Source organism: Myodes glareolus, chromosome 7 (assembly GCF_982192425.1).
Source record: "Myodes glareolus chromosome 7, mMyoGla1.1, whole genome shotgun sequence".
Taxonomy (NCBI): domain Eukaryota; kingdom Metazoa; phylum Chordata; class Mammalia; order Rodentia; family Cricetidae; genus Myodes; species Myodes glareolus.
In genome coordinates, this window is record NC_142032.1 from 51960424 (window position 1) to 51987212 (window position 26789).

Genomic DNA, 26789 nt, shown 5'->3' on the forward strand with positions numbered 1-26789 from the left:
TTTCTTTTTAGAATCTACTTTATTTGGTAAAATTCAGAAACTAACAACCAATTCACAGCCCCCTACCTCCTTCTTTGTGAAGAAGGGAGTTCCCCGAGACAAAAGGGCTGTGGCTTGGGAATTATCCACCATCCCAGGTTTCCACTCAGGCAGCCCATGGCCTGATAGGCCTTCAGGCTGATGTTTTCAGAGGCAAGAGAAGAAAGCAAAAGGAAGCTCTCACTTCAACACAATGAAACCCTCTTGACCCTCTTCCCCCTACCTCAACCTCCCCACACCCACAACCTACGTTAAGACAGTAGAGGACGAAGCATGAGTGTGGGTATCACACACATACGTGCACAGAGCTGCTTCTTGGCCAAAGAGCGGCAAAAGTCCTCCCTAGAAAGAGCCAACTGGCAACACCATTCAAGGATTGGTAGTCCAAGGTGATGGCTTATAAAAATCCAGGGAGAAAATATTCCACTTTCAGCCCGTTCCTAGGTCTCTAGTGAACTGGTTTTAGTTATAAAAAGCCCTGTTTCCACACAGGTCAGCTGTGGCTCTAGGGGCAGGCAGCTCAGGGAAGTCTCCCATGCCAAGAAAACAAGAGTGGGAAAGGGAGGGAAGGAAGAAGGGCAGTGCCTTTAGGGAGGGTCAGGAAAAGAGCCCATCTATCCTTGGCTAATGGATCCGAGTTAGCTCCTCCACGACTTTGATGAGGTCATCTGCAGTTGCTTCCCGCTTCATACCACTGCCATCATCATACTGAAACGAGACAGGAAGAAAGGCCATGTAGACAAGACAGTATGCTCATCGCAGTAGGCTGAGAGACGCCCACTGGCCATCATTGCTGCAGCAAGAGAAAAGGTTCCACCAAAAATCTGACCCTAGTCCTTAGGGATCTGGTCAGTCAAGCTGGCTGAGTCCTCCACTACTGAATATTCCCTCCCAGGAGCACCCTCCTCAGTGAGCCCTCCTGAACTCCACAACTGGTAAAGCTTAGTTCCTGTAGGAAACTAACTCCACCTTCTGGTCTTGCCAGAGAGCCCAGGCCTCTTGCTAAAGTGGTGGTGCTCAGAAAGAGTTCCCAACACACAGCTCATAAGCCTCAACTATACCACCTTTCCCTTTGATTCCTCTTTAAGTAAGCATTACGGAGGGTCACAAAGGGCTACTGGCCCCATGAATTCATGAATTGGAGTGATCCAAGTATCCAGGAATGACACCTGTTTACAAGGCCTAGCATGAACATAGCAAGCTCACCTGAAGGTTTGCCACAACCTCCTGCATCTTGGGGCGGCTGATATCTAGGAAACTTTCAATCAGGTCACCATCGATGAAGCCTGTGGCTGGTTCTGTCTTCCGCTCAGTGTGAAAGGATCTCCAGGTGGACAGGTGAGTTAAAGAATGTAGCTTATCTGAAAATACTCCTGCTCTCACTCACTGCCACCTCTGAGCAAGAGGGAGTCAAAAGTGGAATAGGAAACAATCTGTTTCTACTAAAACTATACTGTTTTTGGACAGTTTTGGAATGGAAAAAGATGTAAAATTATTGCTAAATCCATTTAGGGTTACCTTAAAAAAATTATGGCAAAGCCCAGACAAACATGGATGGTCTCAAAAAGTGTTGCACGTGAATTTGATGTCCGTATCATTCAACCTAGTCTAACCTCAAGATCCTTGTATAAACTAATACTTAGAGAGAGAACAGGATATCTGAATGTGAGCAAAACACTGAGACAGTACCCTCCCTGAGTCAGCCACATAGGCGGGAAGCTTTTCTATGCCTTCCCTGGAGGACCTAAACTGCTCCTGCATAGAAAAGAATTCTGGTGTCCCTAGATGGCTGATCCTTTAGTTTCTGGAGTTTCAGTTTCTTTACTCTCCCCTGTTCTTCTGATCCCTCAAAAGATGTGCTCCTACAGTGATCTGAGCTCTCTTTAAAGTAGACCTTGTAGAGGAACTCAACATAACTGTATATTCTAAGATGAACCATCACAGCTTAGTGTGATTCACTGTGGGGATCCACTATACCACCACCCCCTTTACTATTGTGTGTGCCTGAAAATTTTTACACACAAAAACTGCAAAGACAGGCTGAGGAGACAGCTTAGTCAGTAAGGTGCTTGCTGCACAAACATGAGGACCTCGATTTGACACCTAGTAGTAAAAAGCTGCACATGGGGAACATGCTTATAATCCCAGCACTGGGGAAGCCACTGGGACAGGAGGGCCACTGGGGCTCACTGCCTAACCAGTGTATCCTATACAGTGAGCTCCAGAGTTCAGTAAGAGACAATGTCCCAAAAACCATGGTGAAAAATGGTAGAAAGCTCCCTATGCATACATAACATCAAAAACAACCCTGTTCTGTGCAAAAAAACTAGTAAAACATTTCCGGAAACAGCTATGATAAACTCAGCTCTCTGCATATGCTGGAATGTGCTTCCCAGCAGACAATTCTCTGGTCAGGAAGGATATAAGGAGTGTTCGATCTTGCCCACACTTTTGATGACCTTATTGAGTCGGTTCTGCATGTCCAACAGGAGGTTGTACCAGCTCTCTGACAGTGAGGTCACCAGCCCTGAAGAAAGAAGGGGGCAGTGAGGTTTAGAGCACTTCAGAGCCTAGACAAACCAGGGACAAGCTTGCTGCAGCTGAGTGTGCCCTACAGGAATGACCTTACCTATCATGCCGTTGACTGTGCCAAAGAGCACCGAGCCCTGTGTAGGGGTAGAAGTCTCGCCCAGATTCTGCATAACTAGGGAGCCATGGCAGAACACATTGACAAACTCGCCCAGGTGGAAGAGACCAACCTCCTGTAGGTGCTGCCGCTCCTCATCAGTGGTGGCAGCACTGAAAGACATGAGATGTCACTTTCTGAACCCATCTCCCTAAGGAGGCCTCAACACAGGACCATGTTTGACAAGATACTATGTACTGAATATCCTGGGAAAACCATTTGGAGGGCAGTCTACAAAGCCTCTGGTTCTTAGGAAAGAAATTCTAACTATCAAGGGTCACACTTAAATCCCATATAGCACCCAACTTGTTCAGCCCAACAGACCCAGAGGCCCAGTCCTAACCATGTTCCTGCAAAGGCCACGCACCTGTCCTTCTGACACACAAACAAATTAAAGGCATTTTCAGCTCCCAGGAAATTGTCATCATCCAAGATTTCCACTGCACTCATCCAGTTGGGATTAAAATCTCGGGCAATCTGAAAATAAACAGGAACAGTAAGTATAGTCTCTAGTGTGCATGGAACCCAGTTCTGAGATTCATCAAGCTTTTGGTCAGAAACCAAGGCCTACCTGTAGAAGGTCCAGCCCTGTGTTTAATGACGACCAACTTAGAGATTACCTCTCAGTCCTACCCCCCCCCTCCTCACCCCACCCTAAAGCTGGCCACCAACACAGGCCATTGGTTATAATTTCCCAAAGATGGAGCCTATTTGATTTCAGGAACAGCAAGGTGGGGAAAGGGATACTGAATGTGGTTGAGGAGTGGCCATGCTTTGCCACTCAACACTGGCAAGGAGTCATTGTATGAAGAAGTCTGAGCTCAAGTCCTGCACTACCTCTTCAAAGTTTCCTTCCATGGGCTTGTAGGCAAGTAGCAGCACTGAGCGCATGAGGTCGCCCACCAGGATGAAGTCACCCTTGGTCTTCAGGTAGAGGGCCATGATGTTGTTGTAGTGATTACACTCAGTGCGGAGCTCCTTTTCTGTGGTCCACTCATAGAGCCGCACCTGGGAAGGCACAAGGTATAAGCCTGGGAGCCCAGCCCCGACTCAATCATCCACTCCCTACAGAGCAGGGTAGGTTGGAAAACAGTCTATGTGGTTTATGAGTGAACAGTTATTTCAGTACATATACTGCTGAAATAGGAAAACTGAGTGTAAAAAATTATGAATAGGATTTTTTTAACATAAAAGGAGTCTAAGTAAAGGAGATAATTGTGTAAATTTAACACTGTAAATATTCTTTTTCTGGTTAAAACTGGTAACTAAGCTGTAGAAATATCCCTTTTTAAAAAATCCACCTACACAATCTCCTAATGAGAAAGGATATTACCTATCTGAACCCTTTTGAAACTTGTTTATTCCTGAAATTTTTTGTATGAACTCAATGAGCAGAACAAACAATGGGAAAAGCCAAAAGAAACACTAGTGATAGAGGACTCTGAAGAACTAGATTCTATGGCCACTTCCAGCTGCCCCAAGGCGGTTTAAAAAACAAACAAAAAAACCTATTTCTCTTTTCCACTGCAATCCTTCTTTAATTTCAACCTCTTTCCCAAAAGAATGAAGGTGCTTCATAACCAGTACTCAGAATGGCCCAGGGCTCCACAAAGTTAGCTTATCTGAGCTGACAGGCCTCCCTGGTGGATCCTTCAGGGCCCAGATAATCTCACCACAGCTTCTACACATCTATAAACTCCTTGACAAAATGTATTAAGCTATAATCACTTAAGTATTTTGGTTTTTTTCTCCCAAAGAGTCCTAGCCTCCCAGGTTTGCACTCTTAAGAATCTTTAGGAAGAAATGCAATGACTAGCAAACCTCATATGCAAGGTCACTAACCACATTTCCTTCACCTCACCCTAACTGAAATTTGGCCCTCCTTCTTCATTCATTAGCAATGAAGAAAGGCCATCTTCCATGCTGTCCCCCTCAGCAGCTCTTTCAGATGTGCGCCCCATGCTGAAGTTCACCTCCCCTGACATACTTTGAAATAGTCATCTCTTACCCAATCCCTACAACAGGGCTAGAATCCTTGGTGACTTTACTGTTCACAGAAAAGGTCCATTCACTATTACCACCCAGGTACGCATCTTTCCTAATTATATACTAGTATTTAAAAGACACTGAGAACAATATGGGTTGGTTCATTCTGTTTAAATGAAACATTCTTTTGATATAGTATACCTCACTACAGAGGCCACAGCCCTTACCCTTTGCTTAATCTCTATAGCACTCAGGATCTAATAAAAAAAAAACCATGGCAATTCCTATAGTGGTACATGCTTTTAACCCAAGCACTCCAGAGAAGGTAGGCAGATCTCTGTGAGCTCAAGGCCAGCCTGATCTACATAGTGAGTTCCAGAATAGCCTAAGCTACATAGAGACCCTGTTTCAAAAAATCAAATCCAAAACCGAACCAAATCATGGGGGTTCTAATGACCAAGACCATCCAAAGCCCAGATCAACTCAGTGGCTCAATTTCTAGCTCAGAATCCATTCTCTATTCCCACTCTTCTGTTATCTCTAAAACACACATGTAACTCCTAACAGTATTAAGAGAAAGACAAAGTGTGCAACATGAAGTACAAGACCACATGCTATGAACCTCACCGTGCTGTTGATGCTGGCAAGCAGCTTCCCATTAAACTCCACCATAGAGTACACAGCCCCTTTCACTTCCTTTTCAGCCACAGTCTGTAGTTTTCCTGGTGGACAGGAGAGATACTCTTTAGTCTCTTTTATAAGCTCACATTTCACGAAGTCAAGAGTATCCCCTAGTTGCCTATCTGGCTTAAATTTGTCTGCAACCTCTCTCAATTGAAAAACCAACAGAGTCCGCATATTCTGACATGAAGCACAGCTTGAAGCATAAGTCCCTAGACAATGGAAGTGACTCCAGTGGGTAGCAAGATCTCCTTCCCACTCCAAGTCATTCTTAAGAAGCTACCTGCTTTCCCAGAATTTCATAATCAGGACACTGCCCACCACTTACCATCTGAATACTGGAACACCACAATACGACCCTGCTTAGGCTCCGCCTCTTCAGGATATACCATGGCTGTGCCCACAATGAAGTATGTGTTGGGATCTTTGCCCAACTTGCAGGAGACCAGGCTGAGGGCATACTCGTTTTGTAGAAACTGATGGGCATGAAGCACTAGGAGAGGAGAGAGGTGCCTGTTTAATGACACTTACCCCACTCCCCTTCACAATCACATGCTTCTGTGAGGCTGTGGTAGTATAAGTACACGTGTCACGTGCTACCCCTGCCTCTTCAGACTGTCCATTCCCACTAGCCTATGCCAATGACAGAATACCCAATGCTTCAGATTTGGAGCAACTGATAGGTGTCAGTGATATTTTCTCTGCCCCACCTCCAATCTTGCTTATCCTCTTAGGAGACCACCCTGTCAGGATCCAGAAACATTCTCCAGAATAGGCTAGTTTACAGAGAGGATGTAGGTGAAAAGGACAGAAAAGCTCATCTGCACCTTCAAAAGTGTGCTGGTCAATGATGAGGAGGTTGTGCACCTCCACCTCTTCTCCGAACGAGGTCTCGTGAGGAGCAGTACTGCTAGAGAATAGCTTGCTGGAGCTGACGCTGCTGGACAGGGCCTGCCGACAGAGAAAAGGCATGCCATCCCTCTTAGAGCAGAACAGGGGCTGGAGGTGCACAAGGCGGAGCGTGAACTAGAAGGCTGATGCTGGCAAAGCAGCAGAGCCTGATGAACAGTGTTTCAGAGAGTAAGCTGGGGAACCTGAAGGTAAAGAGCCAGATCACACATGCAAATGACCTGTTGGCCCAAAATCAAAGGATCATGGAAGACAATTCAATAGCAATGTTGCAAGTCAATCATGCAAAACAAAAACATGAACTCAAGCAACCTACAAAGCGATGAACTCCACCATCAACAGGAAAAGTCACTTCAAGTAAAAATGGTGAAGAGGCTGACGAGATAACTCAGCAGTTAGGAGTACTTGCTGCTCTTACGAGAACCCAGCACTCACATAGTGGCTCTACAACTTAAGTCCCAGGGGATATGACATATCCTTCCAGCCTCCTCAGGCACCAGGCATATACACGATATACACACCTGTGTTCACACAAACTCTCATATAAATGGAGAGAAGATCTTTGTACTCTGGATTAAGAGAGGTAATCCTATCAGATGCATAGAGAGTAAGCAGGGAGAACAAACGGGAGAAAGTGGTCCATCCCTATCCCCATGGAATTATGGTAATGTTAGTTTATTATAAGCCTTGTTTCACAGACCAAAAACAAAACAAAACAACAACAACAAAAAAACCCTGAGGGTTAGTTTTGCCTAACTAAGGTCAAACGACTAGCAATAAACCTCAAAACCAATTCTACTGGGTTTACATTACCATACTATTGTCTGTTATACCACTCTATCCTAAACCACACACATTGCACAGAGCACTCAAACTGATAAAAGGAGGAACTGCTCAGTTTGTAAGGTTACCAAGTAAAAGCTGCCAAGTTTGGGATGAGAGTTCTTTCTGTGTATGTAGTGTTGGGCATCAAAGCCAGTAACAGTACATGTAGTCAAATATTCTACCACTGAGTTAGAGGACCATCTCTCTACGTAGTTTTATTGCAACCCAGCAAGCACACTGTCTTTGAGGCTATAATGGCAAAGGTGGGTAGTTGGGACAGACTGCATACATCCTGCAAAGCCAGATTATTTCCTATCTCACCCTTTGCAGAAAGGTTGCCCATTTCTACTGCCATCCTTCTTTGCCCACTGTCCTCACCTGAGTGCTGGCACTGGGCCTCAAAGCAGTTGTGCCTCCACTAGTGTCTTGGACTTCAATGCGGCTGGAAAGGACCCCAAAGCACTGAGACACTTCCTGATAGCAAATCTTCCTGTAAAACAAGTGTGGGGCAACAATGCCACTCAGAAAAGTCTGAGACACTATCTACCTGCTCCCTCTGCATCTCCCCTGGTCTACACTCACCTGGGAGATTCGTAGAGGGGAACTGTGCGAATGTGGAGTTTCTGGATCTCATCAATGGTGCCAATGGTGAGGGTGCTGTTATTGGCCAGTGCCAGACTGGAAAGAAGGCTTGCAGTTTAGAGTGACTTCACAAGGAAAGACTTTCCCAAGATAGAACTACACCAGTTTAATCCTAACTCATACCACTTCACCTGGGAAGAGCTAATTCCGATGCCTGGTCCACCAATGAGGTAAGTAGGTCTGAGTGGACCTAACAGCTTTGACTAGGGTTAAGCCAAGGTTTTGAATCAGAGTTCTAGGTAACAAAGTGAATCTCACATACCAAGGACTCACTGGCTGGCCAAACCCTCAGTATTTTTAGCAGTTCATTTCTATTAAGCACCTTTCCCCATGGCTGCTGAGTAGAACTAGGGAAGTACACAATAATCACTAAATCTAATCTTAAATTAAAATGGTTCTAAATTAAAATGTCAGGTGTGTGGTGGCATACACCTTTAATCCTAGCATTTAGGTGGTAGAGGCAGGTGGATCTTGGAGTTCCCTGCCAGCCAGGGTTACAGAATGAAATCTTGTCATTTCCCATGTTCTCCCCTAAAAAAGACCCTGTCTGAAACTTAACTAATAATGTAAATCACCTGAAAAATTCTTGGACTACAGAGATTATAAAGACTAATCACGTCAAAAGCTGAGGTCTCAAAAAATCCCTATGCTGCTCTTTTCAGGATTATACTACCTGCTATACTACCTCACTCACATAGTTACTTTGCCAAAGCTTGCAGATGTCCCTAATAAAAATTCCCATCTCATATTTCCCATCACAGTCATTTACTGACTTTGACACTAAGGAAACATACGCTGCAGTGGGGAGGTTAAGGAGGGTGGGAGAAGGAAGACAATGCCATCAGTGATTCCTACTTAAGAAAACGGGCTCACCTGTCAGGATAGCCATCTGAGTTGAGGGGACACATATAGTTCACCTCCTTGAGGTTGACATTGGAGAAGACCAACTTGTGGTTGCTGCTATAGATGACAGTGGGCCGATCAGAGCAGGCAAACACGTTGGTGGTAGAAAGAGAACGGAATGTTCTTAACACTGTGGGCTGGGTGCCCAAAGTCACCTTTTTACGGTCACTCAGCAGGCCTGCAGAAAAGTACAGAATGAGAAGGGAAGAAAACAGGACACTAAGCCTGGTTAAGGCTCAAAGTCACACTGCAAGGTTAAGAACACTGTGCCATTCCCTATTTCTGAAAGAGGCATCACTCAAGCGTTTTCTCTCACCTGTCTCAATGTTGAGCCCAAAGTAGAAAAGAGCCCCATCTCCCAGGGCACAGAGGAGGTAGTGGCTACTCTCAAAGGTGGTCATCAGGATAGATCGAGGAATGATCTCTGTAGGAAAGAGGGACTTTGAATTCTTGTTCCATATCTTGGCAGGGATCCTAACCCAAGATACCAATAGCACATACCTCCTCCTAGCATCTCCTTGTGCAGTAGTTCAAAGGATGGGAGCTTTAAGATACGGGCTGAAATGTCTGTCCAGAGGCCAATGGCACAAAGTGGGGACAGCCCATTGCTGTCCCCTAATGGGGTGATATCCAAGCAAGCCACTTCATGTTCCATCTCTGTGTGGCTAAACCAAGAGAAATGAATATGGCAGAGAAAGGAATCCAGGGACCAAAGAAGCTCCACAGAGGAGAGAGAATACTAAGCAGACATAAAGACACACATGCACCTGATTTGCCGGAGCTCCTGAGGGTGGATCTGAAGGTAGTACAGTGCCCTTCCCACAGCAACAACCACCTGGCTGCTGTTGCATGATGCCACACTGATGTTCTTGCCCTGAGGTTCTTTCCACTCACTGACCAAAGCTTTGGGCTCTTGAGAGACCAACCTCACAGATGCTGAAGTGATCTAGAGAAAGTTAGCAGATATTCTAAGCATTTGTAAAAAGCGGTCAGTGCTGTCCCTTAGTTAGAGCACTGATAAACTACAGTTCTTCTGACATACAGTCAAGCCACTGGTTCCAGAACCCTCAAGGTTACCAAAATCTGCAGATGCCCAAATTTCTCATATAAGGGTATAGTATTTGCACATAACTCAAGCTTATCGTTCCATATCCTATAAATCATCTTTTGTTCTGGGGCTGAGGATTAAAGCCAGGGCATTACCTGTTCTACCACTAACTATGCTTATGTACCGAGACCTCCAGATTACTTTATAAGACCTAAAACAATGCAAATGCTAGATAAACATTGCTTAGTGAATAACAATAACCATCATCCCCCTTTACACTGCAATTTGTTTGTGTGTTTCATACAGACATAATTCACAATTGTTTTCTGTTAAATTCACTGTTGGTTGATATTCATGGATATGACTCATGAACATGGAGTGCCAAATCCATGTACTTTCCCTCAAAGTCTCTCAATAGTTGAACTACAATAGATATCACTTTACTGAAGGAAACTGACCTAAAGCTACTTAATGTTTATACACTGTGTGTGGGAGTGTATGTGAGTCTATTTTATTACTGAAGCTTGTTGGGCAGTGACAACTGCAATAGCCAGAAAGGTATCAATAGACTCAGACCCAGGGACCACCAGGCTCACAGTTTTTCTTAAAATCAGATCCTTAATATATCCATGGTCTCTTCTGGGCACAGTCATCAAAATTATTTAATGTTCCTTAGCAACAGCTGCAAAGCTATACCATAACTTGTTTGGGTGCCTGAGTCTCATGGATACTAAGCACACACTCTACCACTGAGCTAAACCCTACTCCCTAAAATTAAGCATATATTTACTTTACAACTCCAACAAAAAGCAGGATGACACTATGACTTTTAACTCATCTTACCCATCATAACTAGAAATGAAAGCTTTTTAATGCAAGGTGAGCCAATGTGTCTTCGCACAAATATTCAGAAAATACTGACAAAGCAAGCACTCATTATCTGGCCCACAAACCTACAGAACTTGCCTTCTGGATTTTAGCAATCTACTTCTGCCAGCTGGCTAAAGGAAAACCAGTATGTAAAGAGGAACAGCTGTTTAATACTCAGGAATTCAAATACCCTGCCTATCACTGGGAAGACCCCTGAGGACGGCCAAGAGAAGGAAAAATTGGAAAGGTATCAGGTCACCCCAAACTTGAAAAGACGGATGAGTTTAAAAACCAAATTCTGATGGAAAACAGAGACTGATAGTCATTTGTCCCATTGTGAAGAATGATGCCAAGCAAGGACCAGCACAGAGCAAGTGCTTTGCACAATTAATACATGGGGCTAACAGAACTAAATTATTTTTGTCATTCATTGTATTTGCTCCCCCCCCCTTTTAAAATGTTCTTAGGTAGGGCTGGGCATGGTGGAACAGGCCTTTAACCCCAGCACTTGGGAGGCAGAGGCAGGCGGATCTCTGTGCATTCAAGGCCAGTCTTATCTACAGAGTGAGTTCCAGGACAGCTAGGACTATGTAGAGAAAACTTGGTTCAAACAAACAACAAATATTTTTTGTCAGTGTTAAAATTAAGGTAGAAAACAGTGTCTCACAGTGCTAAAAACAAACAAAATTATATTTATCGTGGGTATCACTGATACCCATGTGCTGGTGAGAGGAAAACAAAGCTAAAAGGATCTACTTCAAAGTTATGAGCTACTTCTACATTAACAAGAAATCAGATATTTTCAGCTTCCCCTCTCCCCCAGAACTTCTATATTATTTCTTATGCCATATAAACAGATTAATCTAAAATCTAGTAGTAGCTACTCCTGCATTCTAAGTCAGATCAAAGTCACAGTCATTTGTCCCCTCTAACCTGGATAAGTTGCTGATGAGCCACATTGCCACAAAAGAAAGTTTGCTGATCATCCACAAAGCCCATCAGTTCTGTTTCTTCCACTTCCTCTCCATTTAGCATGAGAACTCTGCAGAGCAGAATGGGAAGCTCAGGTTAGCCTGGGACCAGCTTCCCAACTGTGCACCTTTATCCCATAAGTACAGCAGCACCAGACCTGTCCTTACCTTGTCTGGCCCACAAAAGAGAGTACCAAAGTGTCATCAGTCTCCCGACTGGGGTCAGACCGCAGTGGCCATAAACCTGGAACAAGGAATAAAACACAGTACACCATGAACCAATACCCAAGAGGGGGGCATCTTATGCAATGAGAGGGACAGAAACTCTTGAGTCACAACAGTGAGTTGAAATCCACTTTTTTCCTTTCTGGTATTTAGACTCTGAACAAGTCATATTTTAAAAGCTATTTTGTGTTTTGCTGTGGAATGCAGCTCAATGATAGACCACTTACCTAGAATGTGAAGCCCTAGTTAAGATCCCAGCAGTTTTTTTTAAAGTATATGTGAAGTCTCACCTTACACCTCTTCTGACCTATCCCCCAAATTAGTACTCAGTAGGAGTTATTATTTTTACTAGGTTTTTTTTACCTATGCTTTTACTAGGGAAGGTTTATACTGCAAGCAAATTCAAATGTGAAATTGATTATCTATCACACAGTGTCCTACACCTTGCCTTTCAGTTTAACAATACATGCTATAGCTCTATCAAGCCTGTTTCATTTCCTGTACCAGAATACATAAATGGTCAGATGTATCAAAAAGGAGTTAAGTTCACATCTCCCACTTTATGCATATGAAGGTCATGGAGAAGCTGTGGGAGAATCACAAAACCTGGCTTGGTGATGACAGTCTCTCTATAAGAAGTGCATAAGCATGTTTACTTCCTACAGCCCAGCTAACAATGTGTTTCAGACTTCTGATATAGAGGATTACGGCTGTTTCTTTATAGAAGAGCCTAGGCAAGCCATGGACAATGTCTTATTGTGGAGCCCAGGCTGATCTCACATTCTACATACTTACGTCATACCTAGCTTATTTACTTTTGGTTTATATTTTACTTTTACTGTAGTTGAAACCCATTAGCCATCTTTTGCCAATTTGGGGAACAAAAATTTGATGTTCTTTTTTCTAGAAATCATTTAAGTTAGGGAGGTAAGACTTCTAAGATGAAGTCTTACTATTTCAACTATTTTATCTAGACTGTCATTTCTGACTTAGCAAATGTTTTTATTTTGCTTCTGGACAAGTTTTAACATTTAACAGAGCTGTGTAACATTTATCCGGAGCTGTCCGGATATCGCCATTACAAGATGGCACCGGCGGTCCTGCAGCTTGGAGGTAAACAAGTCCTTATTTGGTATTGCCGCATGGGGCTGAGCGCCCTTTGCCTGTACATGCGCAATTGAGCCTTGCCCCTGGCCAATCCCGAGGCTTCGGGCATCAGCAGACTGGTATTCACCAATCAGGACAGTACCCAAGTCCCTTTAACCTATATAAGCAGATGCCGCTTGGCCTTCGCTCTCTGTCGCTTCCCGCTCTCCCTTCAACGAAGAGGCTCCAATAAAGTGTGATTTGAGAAGAATCCTCGACTCGTGGTCATTTCTTCCTTGCTGGTCAAGGGGTCCGCCACAGAGCTGAATGTCAGTATTTTGCTTTTGTATTTGTTGAATGTGTGTGCATTTGCAGGGATGTAAGTACATGGAGGCTGGAGGTTCATATTGAGTGCCTTCCTCACTCTCCAACCTATTTTTCTGAAACAGGATCTTTCAAAACTAGGCATACAACCAAGGAGTAGAATGTTTGCCTAAAACAGAGATTCAATCTCCAATACTGCAAAAAATAAATGATCGTCCCCACTCTAAAATTATAGAGAAATCTGTAAATGTCTTTTCCTAGTTCTTCATATAATAGGCTCAAACTTATCTTTCCCAAATGCCTGTCGTCACCCCAGTCCTATCCATCTGATGTCTCATAGAACTCATATCGAACTGGAATGCCACCACTGACAACATATTTTCATGTGGAACTATGTCTCTTTCTAGACTTCTGAATCCCAACAGACTCTGCCTATCCACGCACCAACACAATTATTTTAATTTTAAAGGTTCTGCTATGTTGCTCAGGTTGGCTCTGATAACCAAAGGTCAAGCAATCCCATGAAAGCCTCCAAGCAGCAGGTGCACTATAGGTGTATAGCACCTTTTACAGTATAAGAGGTCAAAACTGGGGCTTCGTTCGTGCTAGCAAGTGCTCTCTCTACTACTGTGCTGCATCCACCCCCAACTACCAACTCTACTTTCAATCGAGGCTTTGTGTGTGTGTGTGTGTGTGTGTGTGTGTGTGTGTGTATGTGGCGGGGAGTATTAGTCTCTTCTCACTAGTCTTTTCAAAGTTTTTTCTCATTATTCTTTTTCTAAGTGGACTAATTTAGGCCAACAAAGAAAAAAAGGCTATAAGCTATAAGTATCTCTATTGAGAGGCATTAGAGACAACTCAAAGAACATTTTTATGATTTTTATTTATAGACTTGGCATATCTTTTTCATTCGCCCCCCCCCCTTTTATTTTTTAATTTTGGGGGGGGGTTCCTCTGTGTAGCCCTAGCTGGCCTGGAAACCAGAGAACCTCCTGCTTCTGCCTCTAAAGTGCTGGGAATTAAAGTCATGTGCTAGTACACCAGGCTAGGTCACTCTTTTTTTGGTCTTCCTGAGATAAGATTTCTCTATGTAACAGTCCTAGCTGATCTGGAACTCGCTCTAGAGATCAGGCTGTCCTCAAACTCACAGAAATCCACCTGCCTCTTCCTCTCAAGTACTGGGATTAAAGGCATGTGCCACCACCATCTGGCTTATGCACCATCACCGCCTCGCCTAGATCACTCTTTTAAGCATGTGCGTATGCAGCAATTAAGAGTACATGGACACATGTGTACTTCTGGAGGACTGAAGCTGGCACTGGGTACCTTTCTCAATAGCTTTCCAACTAATTTATTGAAGTAGTCTCTTGTTGAACATGGAAATAGCCAATTCCAGCTATTCTAACTAATTAGTTTGCCCTGGGGATCCGGACTCTGCCTATCATACCTTTCACACGGGTCTAGGAATCTGAACCCTAGTTCCCACACATGCAGGAAAGCACTTTATCTGCTGAGCCATCTCCCCAGTCCTTTGCTCAATCCACTTTTTAATCCTTCAGTAGTAAAGTTCTCCTTGTAATACGCTTCATACGATTCTTATTTAAAGTATTATTCCTAGAGTCTGGGGTGTTTTTGCAATTTTGTAGTTTGGGGTATTTTTACTTTTTTTTTGTGAACTGCCTTTTTTTCCTCAATTGTACTTCTAATTAACTGTGCTCACCGAAAGCTGTTTGTTTCAGTTTCTTCCTCTGATAGTTTGTTTCCTTAACACACCTGAATTGTCTATAGAGTTTCAGTGGACTCTTCAGTCTTGTAGTGACACGTTCACTGATTAGAGCCTGACTTGCTTTCTGGAGCTGTGCCTCCTGCACACACCGCTGAGCTGGCTCTGCTGTATGACTTAGTGTGAGCATTTCCTTCAGAACAGTAACGTTAGCTCACTGACACTTGTTGATGAGGCAGTTGTTTGGTACCACTCTGTCATGATTTTAGGTTTCCCTGACCCCGACCCCTTTTGAGAGGTTTCTCTACATATGCCTGGCTGTCCTAGAACTCAGACATCCCCCTGCCTCTGCTGGGACTAAAGGTATGCATTACTATGCCCAACTTGTTTATACTTAAAAAGTCTCACTAGACAGCCTTTCCTTTTTCTGTCAGTTCCCTTACAGTTAGTGACTGCTTCCACATTCCACTACACTGCTACCCAATTTTAATCATTAAAGTTTTCATTTGTACTTTAAACATGCATTTCGATGCATGATCTGTCATCATTTTTCTTCTCAACTGATGTTTTCTTTTAGCTCTCACCAAAATGACTTCACAACATGTAATGAAGCCAAAGGCCAAAGTCACTCAAGCAAGAGAGCTGCATCCTTTGTCCACCAGAGGCTACCTTTGATGCCTGGTAAGTCAATGCTGGCATGCTCATGGATTCCAATTCCATTCCGGATGATCCGCAAGGAACCTTCCTTGAAAGCCCCAGAGCAAGTGACCAGCTGCAAGTAGAGAAAAGGTTTCTCAAGATCCCCTCAAGAGAACATGCCAGCCCAAAATCCCACTACCCTTACTGTGGAACCAGATCTGAGACTGCATTAGCAGATGTTGATCTCCAGAGCCCCTCAAATTTACCAAGCAGACAAGATATCCTAGTTCAAAAAGCAAAAATTTCCTATCACTGCTCCTAGCAAGCTTGCGTAGAACCTGGAACCTGGTTTACTACAAGAGCTAGAGTCAGACACAATAACTTACTACTTACAAGATAACCCTGGGTAAATTACTCCACCTTTCTCCGTCTTTAAGTATCCCCACTCCTGGAATAACCAAGAATATATCTAACAAGGTGTTCATGAAATTACAGATAATAAAAAGACAGTGTCTGTCACACCAAGATAGACACAATAATGGTAGGATACGTATCCTCACATCATCAAGATTAGTAAACAGGCCCTTAATATTATTTTCAATGCACACTCCTCATTCTAGATAAGTAAAGAAGGACAGCTGAATAAGCAACCAAGCAACTATTTCAGAGGACTCCCTTACCTGACCCTGTCCCTGCCTCTCCAGGTCCACCACACACATATCCACGATGGGTCCTAAATTGGTAAAGGTTTCCATGGCCACTACGTAAGAGCCTTGTTCATTGCTGTCGACATTGAGCTAAGAGGTAAATAACAATGTTAGTTCCAGAACATCCCTAATTATCCAAAAGAAACTCTCGATCCTCCTAGATCTGTCTTTTGTACTCCAAAAGATACTTACAGAAGGGGATTGCTGCCAAACAATGCCTTCCCCACTACCAGGCAACAAATCTGAACCTGGAGTCATGCACAGCATCAGATAAGCAATCAAAATGTTCAGGTGGTGCACACCTTTAACCCCAGCACTTGGGAGGCAGACAGGCAGATCTGAGCTAGAGGCCAACTTGGTCTACATAGTGACTTCTGAGCAGCCAGGGCTACAGAGAGAAATGCTGTCTCAAAAAAATACTAAACAAACAAATCAATTAAATTAAAATATTTAAAAACATTTTCCTAGGGGAAATGTCCAAAGTTTATATATAAAAGAAGGGAATAATCTATTACGTTAGACTATGACCCACTTCAAGGTAAAAGCTGAGTCTTGTTCATCATTGAATGTATAGGGAACTTCACCCCGCCACACATGTTTACTAAAGAACCACTAAGACACAGGTAAGAAGTTAAATTAATCAAGCAAAAAGGTAGATAGATGTGGATAACCAAGAAAGTGCTGAGAGACAACAAATGAATTTAATGAAGAAAATAGTAAGTACAGTGTAAAGAAAACTAGGAGAATGATGTTTTCTCACCTTTACAAGCTGGGAGTCACCTAGGCGAGAACCAACAAATACAACACCATTATCGAGGTATGTTAGGCACTCTGCAATGGAGGTCTAGAAGGAAGTCAGCAGATCACAGAAATTAGAACTAACCCTTTAAGGTTACCAGTATTGTCCTACCCAACCAAGTGACTGCTGAGAGACCACCCCCACAAGCTGTAATCTAGTAAACAATTCTTCAAATCGCTAGGACACATAATCACGTGTCTCTACATCCCTCAACTTTCTGACTGTCCACTCCTGTTCCACCCAGAAAAACCGACAGCTTGTTTTGTAGGTGCTAGTTCCAAGCAGTAACTTTAAAAAAGCCAACACTTCCAGTCTACATAAAATAATTAGAAACCTCTAAAAGTCACTCACTGCGTTAAGTATTAAGCTTTTCCAGAAGAGGACTAGGGAGAGGCTGAATATGAACAAGGTACAATGATACATATGTATAAAAATGTCAGTAATTAAAAATAATAAAGCCAGGTAGTAGTGCATACATCTTTAATACCAATACTTGGGAGGCAGAAGCAAGCAGATCTGTGAATTAGTTTGAGGCTAGCCTGGTCTATAGAACAAGTTCTAGGACAGCCAGACTACACAGAGAAACTGTCTCAAAAGATCAAAATGCAAAATAGTAATAATAAACATAAAAACAAAATTTTAAAAAGCATTAAGTCTTTGAGGACCTCCTCCTAGATTTCATATCAACATTAATCTGTAGTCCTTTTATACTTCCGTTTCCTTTCCTCTTTTTGTGCTTGTGCTTTTGGTACTTTTGTTTTTTGTTATTTTTTATTTTTGTTTTTTTTTTTTTTTGTTTTAACATCCCAAAGTGTCCCCTCCCTCCTTCCCTTCCATCCACTTCTGTTTCTTTTCAGATACAGGTGGGCCTCCCACAGATATCAGCCAACCGTGGTACATCAAGTTTCAGTGAAACTAGGCACATCTTCTAATAAGGTTGGATGAGGGAATCGGTGGGAGGAATGGGTCCCAAAAGCAGGCAACAGAGTCAGAGACAGCTTCTGCTCTCACTGTTATGAATCTCACAAGAAGACCAACTTACACAACTGTAACATATGCCGAGGGCCTAGGTCTTTGGGCTTTTTTTTTTTTTAAAGCTTTGTTTTATTGTTTTGCAGGGGCAGGAGTGTGTATGGGGGTGGATAGGCTATGTAGCTCAGGCTAGCCCCTAGCCTTGAACTTCCTATCCTGCCTTCGCCTAAGCGCCAAGATCAGGTGTAATATACTACATTCAGCCATTTCACTTTCTTTTTACATTTCAGAAACCACCCAGTCGCATGTGAAATTCTCCTATAACTAATTTATTTAACTCATTCAAAAACCACCCTCCCCCTTCCCCAAAAGCTAGGCATGGTAGCACATGCCTTTAACCCAAGCACTCAGAAGGCAAAAGCAGGCGGATCTCTGAGTTTGAGGCCAGTTTGGTCTACAGAGAGTTCCAAGACAGCCATGGCTACAGAGAAACCCTGTCTGACAAAAAACAAACAAACAAACAAACAAAAAAAAAACAACTTTCCACAGAAGAACTGAACTGATAGCACCTTATGAGGTCTTGTGCACGACAACGCACCTGGACTGATTAGGCATCTAGAAGAATGAGACAAGAACAGGGACAAGTCCTACCTCTCCAAGGAGTTCCACTCGGAGATCCTTGAGGGTGACAGTGCCGTCCATCTGCTCCTCCTTTTCTAAAAGCAGCATGAAGAGCCGTCCTTCCATATCTCCCAGAAGGTATCGTGAGCCATTAGGATCCACCCGATTGTGGCACACAATAGTGCTTTGCTACCAACCAAGAAGGAGCAGTCATTACAGCCCAAACCAGAAGCCTTTAGTAATGCCTTTGAAACCCTACCAGGCCACTGCTTTGTCCAAATTCAAGTCACTTTATCCCCAAAGAAATCAGTCATATTAGAAGACATGTAAGACAGTAAATAGGCAGCCCTTACACTATAAAGATAATTTTCTAGAGGGATCAATTAATATACCATAAATTTTACCCATACATTCTATGGAAAACAGAAATAGAGACCTGGAACAAAAGAACTTAAGGTATAGCTCAGTGTTACAGCTTTCAACTAGAATATGTGAGGTGAAGATCTGGGTTCAACCCCCACTCCCCAAAAAATAAAAACAAAAACGCACACAAATGCATGTGGAAATGCATATATTCACTGCACTACAAAAGCTGCCACAGATTACCTGTACTCAAAAAGAAAATAAGACTAAGCTTTTATGGTCTAACTTACACGGCTTAAAGTAGTGAGACTTAAAATTTTTTTAAATATTTGTTTGTTTGCTTGTTTATTTATTATGTATGCAATATTCTGTCTATGTGTCTGCCTGCAGGCCAGAAGAGGTCATCAGATCTCATTTCAGATGGTTGTGAGCCACCATGTGGTTGCTGGGAATTGAACTCAAGACCTTCGGAAGAGCAGGCAATGCTCTTAACCGCTGAGTTAAGTCTCTCCAGCCCAGAGACTTAAAATTTTTATGAGTAATTTCAGTTTTTAATTTTACATATATGAGTATTTTGCCAGGATGCATTATGTCTGCACACTACATATGGTCCATGTCATATGGAAGCCAGAAGAGCCATCAGATCTTCTGGAACTGGAGTTACAGACAGTTGTGAACTGCCATATGCATGCTGGGAATAAAACCTGGGTCTTCTGAAAGAGGAGCCAGAGTTCTTAAAGCACTGTGCCATTTCTCCAGCCCCCATTATGACTCATTTCTAAAAGTCTATATAGTTTATCAATGTACTGAGCCCTAAAAATACATTCAATAGAATCTGCTAAAATTCTTTTTTTCTTTTCCTTGGTGGTGGGGGATTAAGCCCAAAGCCTCTTACAGGCTAGGTATGCACTCTACAGCAGAGTAAATTCTAAACCTCAAACCCTCCCTTCTTAATGTTATAGTGTTTCAAAACAGTAAGCAGTAATTCTCCTAGTTATCAACAAAGCTAAGCAAAGCCAGGCTACTCTACATTTCCCAATAACCAACTTATTATGTACATAGTGACCAATGTGACAGACATGTATGAATCTCTTCTTGACAGATGGAGGTAAAGGGAGGATCCCTGTAAAGAACAAAGGAAATAAAGGTACAAGAAAGAAAAGGTTAAAACATTTGCTCACCTTGATGATAGGAGGAGCAATTGCCAGGTATTTATCACCATTATGGTAGGTGATTGATTCCTGTCCAATGATGATGGCACCTCCAAAAGGCTCTGGGACTACAGAAGAAAATCAGCATCATTAAAGGGCTCAGTGCTTTGGATCTTCCAAGAGAGGCAGCAAAGGCACTGGTTCAGCTATTAAGTCAATTATCATTTTAAAAAGGACATCAAAAACCCAAGAAATATTATGATACATGTAGGCTTGTGAGAGTCCCATCTTAGAAATCCTAGACTTGTCATTCTCTAACTTTGGTGGGGTCTGTTGTTACCTGACTTTGGTGGTGCTAAGCACCAGGGTGTCCTCATGCTAAGTGGACAGATAGTCTACCACTCAACTACATCCTGGAACTCTATTTTGTTTGTTTTAAGATGGGAATCTTACTACACTGTCCACACTGGTGTTAAACATCTAAGTTCATGTGATTCCCAAGCCTCAGTCTACTGAATTTACAGGCACTTGGCAAATTTTTAAAGATTTTTCTTGGTGCTTTGTAGTTCGGAAGGGTAGGGAGTAGTCTCAATGCTCTTCCATATGCACCTCCACTCCTGCCCAGTTCCTCTCCTACACTTCTGACCTTTCCTATCAAAAGGCTTTCACTTGCTTCCTTGTCTTTACTTTTGTTCCTACATCAATATCACCTTTAAGAAGAGTTAACATTGTTTCAGGATTTTAAAGTAAAATGGACAACATAAGGGGGAAGAGTATAAGAGGAAGAGTGACAGGCCTAGGTCCTAGCCCATGCTTTACCACTTATGTGCAGGCCTGGGCAAGCCCCGCTGGCCTATTTTCTCACCTGTGAAAGAAGTCAGATTAGATAAGCTCCATTGGGTCCCTTTAGTAATGAGGAGACAACTCCACATGACACTCTGCAAATTCATCTCAATGTCTTACAATCAATGCCTGTACCTCTAACACAAAGTTATAATTTTGGGGGAGAAATAAAAACAAAATCTTCAAAGTCAGAAATGGGCCAGGCGTGGTGGCACACACCTTTAATCCCAGCCCTTGGAAGGCAAAGGCAGGCAGATCTCTGTGAGTTCAGGCCCAGGCTGGTCTACAAAGTGAGTTCCAGGACAGCCAAGGGTACACAGAGAAACCCTGTCTTGAAAAACCAAAATCCAAAAAAGAAAAGGGGAAAAAAGTCAGAAATGGAAAAAAAAATTTAGGAAGGAGACTTAGGGGAGGTAAAACCATATAAGCTCACCACTGTGCACTGCAATGGCGGATGGAGATGAGGAAGAAAACCAGATCAGACAAGCGATACAACTTCCCCCAAATCCACCAACCTGCGATCACCATTGAAGCTTCAGCTTCTACATTCTCCTGTTTCCAAGGGCCCTTGTTGAACTCCTTCTCTCGCAGAGACACCTCATAGGTTTTCACATGCCGCCCCTGAGGATCCTTGGGAAGAAAGGGTGGACTTGTTAGTCGTTAAGGCGACCCAGACGGGTCCTGTAAGGGACAAGCCACCACCACCCAGGATTTGATAATCCTGTCACACCAAGCTTCCTGTCCTTATCTGTCAGAATACCTGCTGAGCCTGTGATTAGTTTCTGAGCAGACTACATGGTCTAAAACATGCTGTTCGTAATAATTCAAGCAACCAGTAAAGTTCAAATGGGAACTGAATTTGCCACACTGTAACATAGACCTGAGAGGTAAACCCTGGGACTGCACTGTAAGTTCTTCACTTGCTCTCAAGGAATTTACCAAATAACTAAAGAGAGAAAGACACTGAAGCTAAATCTAAGACTAAAAAGAATTGTTTTTGACAATTCCTTTTCCCCATTTTTTAAGTGTGTGTGTGGGGGGGGGGATGTACCTACACATGTGCATGCGAATCTGGAGGTCCAAGGCTGAGGTTGGGAAATACCCTCAATTGCCCTTTCACTTTATTGATTAAGACGGGGTCTCTCAATCAAACCTAGAAAGTGCCTATGTAGCTAGTCTTGCCAGCCAGCTTGCTCCTGGGGAGCCCTGTCTCTGCCTTCTAAGGCTAGAATTACAGGCAGGCTGCACACCCACCAGTCCTTTCAAGGGTGCTGGGGATAAGAACTCTGGTCTAAGTGCTCACACAGCAAGCTCTTTAACCACCGAGCCATCTACCCAGACCCTGTTTTGACACAACTCTCATGAGTACTCTGAAGAAGTGACCGCAGAGACAACAGAACTTATTGCTCCCTTAAAGGTAGTCAAAAATGCTTCAGTCCCGCCACTGTCAACTCCATCTTCCTCTCCTTTTTCTGAATCGTGACTCTTCCCCTCCTTTTTTGGAATCATGACTCACATCAGTCTTGGGGCTGCCAAAGTCACCTTTAAGAGGCTAAAGAGCAGGGGAGAAAACGACATTCAGCCAACAGAAGATGGCTTCAATCAAGCTCAGACCAAAGTCTAAGAAACCATGGAAGGAATTTAATCACATGTTCCAACGCAAAGAGCACATCTCAGCCACTGTGAAGTACTTAGCAGAGCAACTTTCACAGAAGGTGCCTAATATTCCACTGTTGGCATAATCAGTCACTTTTAGCTGATAAAAACTTTATCCATCAATAAGTAGGGAAAGACCCATCTTCACAAAAAGTTCAAGTGAAGATGGATTTGGGCCTCTGAGATACAAAGAGAGAAATGAAGAGCATTCACAATTGGCATCCCTGGCCTGGGAACAGCCAGAGCCAGAATCAGCTCCGTGTAGTCAACACCACTGTTTTAATGACCTGATATTTATAAAAACTGAAAAAAGGAAAGAAATCCAAAGTTTTTTTAATTTCAGTTCTGATAGTTAATAAGTAAGATAAATAAAATTAGCCTCAACTAGTTTCAGTTTTACTCAACCTTACGTTAATCAGTCTCAGGACTATAGCATTATGATGATAGCAAAAACGTAAGAAAATACCACATACCATATTTCCATTACTCTGCAGGGCTATCTATATAAGTGTTCTCAGGCACATATACTCTACCATCCAGTATGGAAGTGGACCATCATTTTCTTCCGTCATTTATTGAACCATAGGCAAGTAACCTGACCTCATGTAGCCTGGCCCTTTGTTAAAGGCTGAGATTTTATCAAGATGTCGACATGTTAGTCTGGATGTCTGTGCCCCACCCCCACTTTACAAATCTGAACCAGAGAACAGCTGCCCAGGATCAGCTCTGCTAAAATTTTAGGCACTGACTAAAATAGAAGTCAAGAGCCAGCAAGTCACCAGAAAGTGAGTTGCTAGACAACACATGAACCTCTTTCAAGACTAGAGTAAGGCACTACCAAGGTATTTTCTCTTGGCTTGTAAAGGCAAGTTCTGAATCATTTCTCTACAGCCAAGTTTTTATAATCCTCTAGCATGCTGGTAAGGGACTCAAACAAAGGATAAACTAGGTCACTCTATAAAATCCTCAAGGCCTACAACTGGAGTATAATCTCTGGATTAAAACCTGCTATAAACCCAGCAGCATTTGCTGATCCCAAACAAGTACTACTGCACCCAAAAAAGCAAGAAAAAAGGAATTAAAAAAAAAAATCTGAGCCACATTAACTGTTTTGTTCAAAATGTTTTAGAAAATAAGCAACACCTCTCCCTACCCTGCTACCAAATTCAGACAGACATTCCTTTGGCAAAAATCCCACTCCCATCAGTCCAAATCAGTTTCCTCCTCTTTTCTCGGGTCCTGTACCTGGTAGACAAAGCAAATGGTAGGTGCTTGACAACCATACAGGAACTTGACATCAATGACGTGCAATTCTTCTAGGCGGATGTTAAAGGCCTTGAGCTCTTTGTTGTCTCTGTCCAGGGGAATGACCTTGAAAAGGCCATCGTAGAGTCGCAGGCCAATCATTCGGCACTCAGGGTCAATGATACCAATGATGCCAGTCTCTGAGGGGCGACCAATACGGTCCTGTGGGGGGAAAAACCCCTGGAATTAGGGAAGAAGCTCAATAGTCAAAGTGAAAGATACTGGGTACAATGCTTTCCCAGGCAGATGAGGGCACCTGACATGCCAGGGAGCCCAAACACCAATACACTTATTTTTCCCATGAGTGGCTGGCTAGGTGAATTATTTTCCTTGGACTAGCTAGGCAATTCAAGCCATGTGGGCTTACTCGTTTCTCTCATTATAGTGCGATGCCCTGACATTTCACTGTTCCTCATTGAAACATGACAGCCCTACCAGAAAAATTGATTAGCTTGAAATAGTCACCTCACCTGGACATTGCCATGGGCTCTTGTAATGATATCAATGCTTTCGCCACTCTGCTTATACTCCAGGATGCAGGCATTGTACTTAGCAGTCAAGATGAACAGCAGGTCTTTGTTCTCCCCCTGGAATTCAACATTTTAGCATCAAAAGAAGGTCTTTCAAAAACAGGAACAACCTGCCTAGCCTTTTAAACATTCCTTAAGCATGCTGTGCCTTTAAAGGACTTTCCAAAGCCTACTGTCCCTACCGAGAAAACACTCAGTGAGCCTGTAACACGTATGAAAGCTCACACATGCCCTAAGGGGATGTACAAAAGGCCAGACTGAAGCTGGTAAACATCTAGTCCTTGCTATCACAGTACTCCATTTCTCGGCTCTGTAAGCAGAAGGTTCTCATCTATTCTAACCTTAAATTCATCTTACTCTGTTCAAATTCTGAAAGAAGAATGCAATGTTTCTCCCTCATCAAAGTATTTGGAGAGAAAAATCTGTAGTTAACAATGAAATCTACAGTCCATTTGTAAAGTCCTACTACCTTGGTCCTCAAAAACAGTTTTCACAATCGTTCTAATTGTAATGGTGAATTTGTTAAGATAACCAGTTAAGTTAAGGCTGGGTGGTGGGATGTAGAGGTACGGTCAGAGCTCTGTGAGTTCGAGGTCAGCCTGGTCTAAAAATGAAGTTCCAGGACAGCCAGGACTACAGAGAAACCCTGTCTCAAAAAACTGAAAAAGAAACCAACTTGGAAGCTTTCTTCCTAATAAACCTCTCCTTATAGGAAACTTGCAAAAGAATGCTTCTCTACTTAAGCCTTCACCCCAAAGAATCATATAAAACACACAACTAAGGGTTCTTTCATTGTCTGTCCCAACTAGGAACACTTACCTTGGGCCTGAAAAGCTCCATGACTGCAATCTTCCCATACATGCCCACCTCTTTGACTGGCCGAAGGCCTTCTGCAGTGACCACATAGATCTCTAATCTTGTGTTTTTAGCAATCAACAGGTTCAGATCTTCCGCAGAAGTAAAGTGTCCTGAAAGAAGAGAGCCTCTAACTTTGGAAGCTGGAGGATGGGTCTTTCCCGTACCTCTAAATAAGGCTACCTAAGTACCTTGCCTCCTCACCAAACACTGCACCTCAATGTCTCACTTCACACATTCAACAAAGCTACATCCTTAATTAGGCTTAAAAAAAAAAGTACCGTATAATGGGCAACAGCCTGTCTCAACAGGTTATAAACACGAAAACCCTTCTGATGGTTCTGCTGGGTTTTCTTTTCTAAATCAGAACAGCAGAGAGTAATTGAAGCTGATGGCTAAAAGGTACATCTCTTTAAGTTCCCATCCGAAGCCTCCCAGAACTTTCACAAGAAAGAAAAAGTGAAGAAAAACTCTCAGAGTTTTCTGTGTTGTCTACACACCCCTTTGCTTCACAAGCAACCTACCAATACCACTCTTAGCTCTCTGAACAAGGAACTTTTGTTCTGAAATCATAATTAGCATTTATACAAACACACGAGTTTGAGGACTGAACGTTCAACGGGAAATATGAGTTGAAGATGAATATTCTTTGGTTGGGGGTGTGATTGCCTGTCTAGAGCCTGCACACTGACTGGCCAACCAAACCTCGTTCTCCAGCAGCGCCCTCGAGTAAACAACACCCCCCCAGGCAAAAGGGTGGGTCTGGAGAGGGCTGCTCACCCTTCTGAGGGGGGTGCAGAAATAACTCAAATTCCTCTTCCTCCCGCACAACCACCGGAAAATTCTGATACCAAGTCCTCATTATCATCTCCCCCTTTCCCCTGACCACATGAGGCCAGTTTCGAGGCTCAATCAGCATGCACACACAACTCAATACTTCGCTCTCTGTCCCACCGGGCCTGGGCCGGTTCTCGAAGCTAAGTGACCTCCTATGAGCAAAAGGGACCCTCAAAAGCAGCTTGCACTGCCCAAAAGGCTCGTGGTGAAACAGCTCCTTTAAGGTCGCGAGCTGAGAGGGACGTTCCGCGGCTGCCAGCGCCTTCCATTCCCGGGGCCCAAGCCTTGCTCCTGCCGCCCCTGGGGCCGCCAGTCTCCCTAGGCCTGGGTTCCCTCCCTCGCCGGGGTCTCCGGCCGGGGCAGCCTCACCGGTCACACAGCCGTTCACTGCGGTAGGCTTCTGCGCCGTTACGACGTAGTTGTACGACATGTTGAGGCCTTGGGCTGGCCGGTGGGGAGCCTAGAGCGACGCTAGAGATATGTGCACGAGCAAAGAGACAGAGAACCCCCACCCTCACGCAGCCAACTCCGTGGCCGCTGCCTCCGCCCCTAGACACGTTGCAGGCCAGAGAGGCCAGGCGCGGAGGATCACG

At 43.4% G+C, this 26789-nt stretch overlaps 1 protein-coding gene across 4 annotated transcripts; it reads right to left on the reverse strand.

Annotated features, from left to right (window-relative positions):
• On the reverse strand, window positions 1-26765 carry Ddb1 (damage specific DNA binding protein 1). Of its 4 annotated transcripts, none has more exons than XM_048458616.3 (28): window positions 26566-26765; window positions 25324-25472; window positions 24445-24561; window positions 23915-24136; window positions 22530-22565; window positions 21529-21643; window positions 20201-20298; window positions 18687-18845; window positions 17025-17108; window positions 16238-16354; window positions 15588-15690; window positions 11729-11804; window positions 11523-11631; window positions 9439-9617; window positions 9173-9336; window positions 8988-9095; window positions 8642-8849; window positions 7709-7804; window positions 7505-7616; window positions 6220-6343; window positions 5721-5885; window positions 5339-5433; window positions 3563-3733; window positions 3093-3202; window positions 2669-2838; window positions 2464-2566; window positions 1246-1369; window positions 1-747 (listed from the first exon to the last, which is right to left on the reverse strand). In XM_048458616.3, the coding sequence occupies exons 1-28, from the start codon at window positions 26624-26626 to the stop codon at window positions 664-666; spliced, it is 3459 nt and encodes a 1152-aa protein (XP_048314573.1). In that variant the 5' UTR covers window positions 26627-26765; the 3' UTR covers window positions 1-663. The 4 variants fall into 4 exon arrangements, with proteins under 4 accessions (XP_048314573.1, XP_048314571.1, XP_048314575.1 ...); XM_048458614.3 differs by having other exon boundaries at window positions 23915-24154; XM_048458618.3 differs by lacking the exon at window positions 22530-22565 and having other exon boundaries at window positions 26566-26764.
• Between the last annotated feature and the right edge of the window lie 24 nt (window positions 26766-26789).

What these genes read in the sequence shown, in the direction of transcription:
- Ddb1 (XM_048458614.3), bottom strand. Translation starts at nt 26,626, where the DNA reads ATGTCGTACAACTACGTCGTAACGGCGCAGAAGCCTACCGCAGTGAAC. An exon ending in CAGGAGCTCCGGCAAATCAG is followed by an intron (nt 9,337 to 9,438) that starts GTGCATGTGTGT and finishes CTCTTGGTTTAG; the next exon opens with CCACACAGAGATGGAACATG. An exon ending in CAAGGAGATGCTAGGAGGAG is followed by an intron (nt 9,096 to 9,172) that starts GTATGTGCTATT and finishes TCTTTCCTACAG; the next exon opens with AGATCATTCCTCGATCTATC.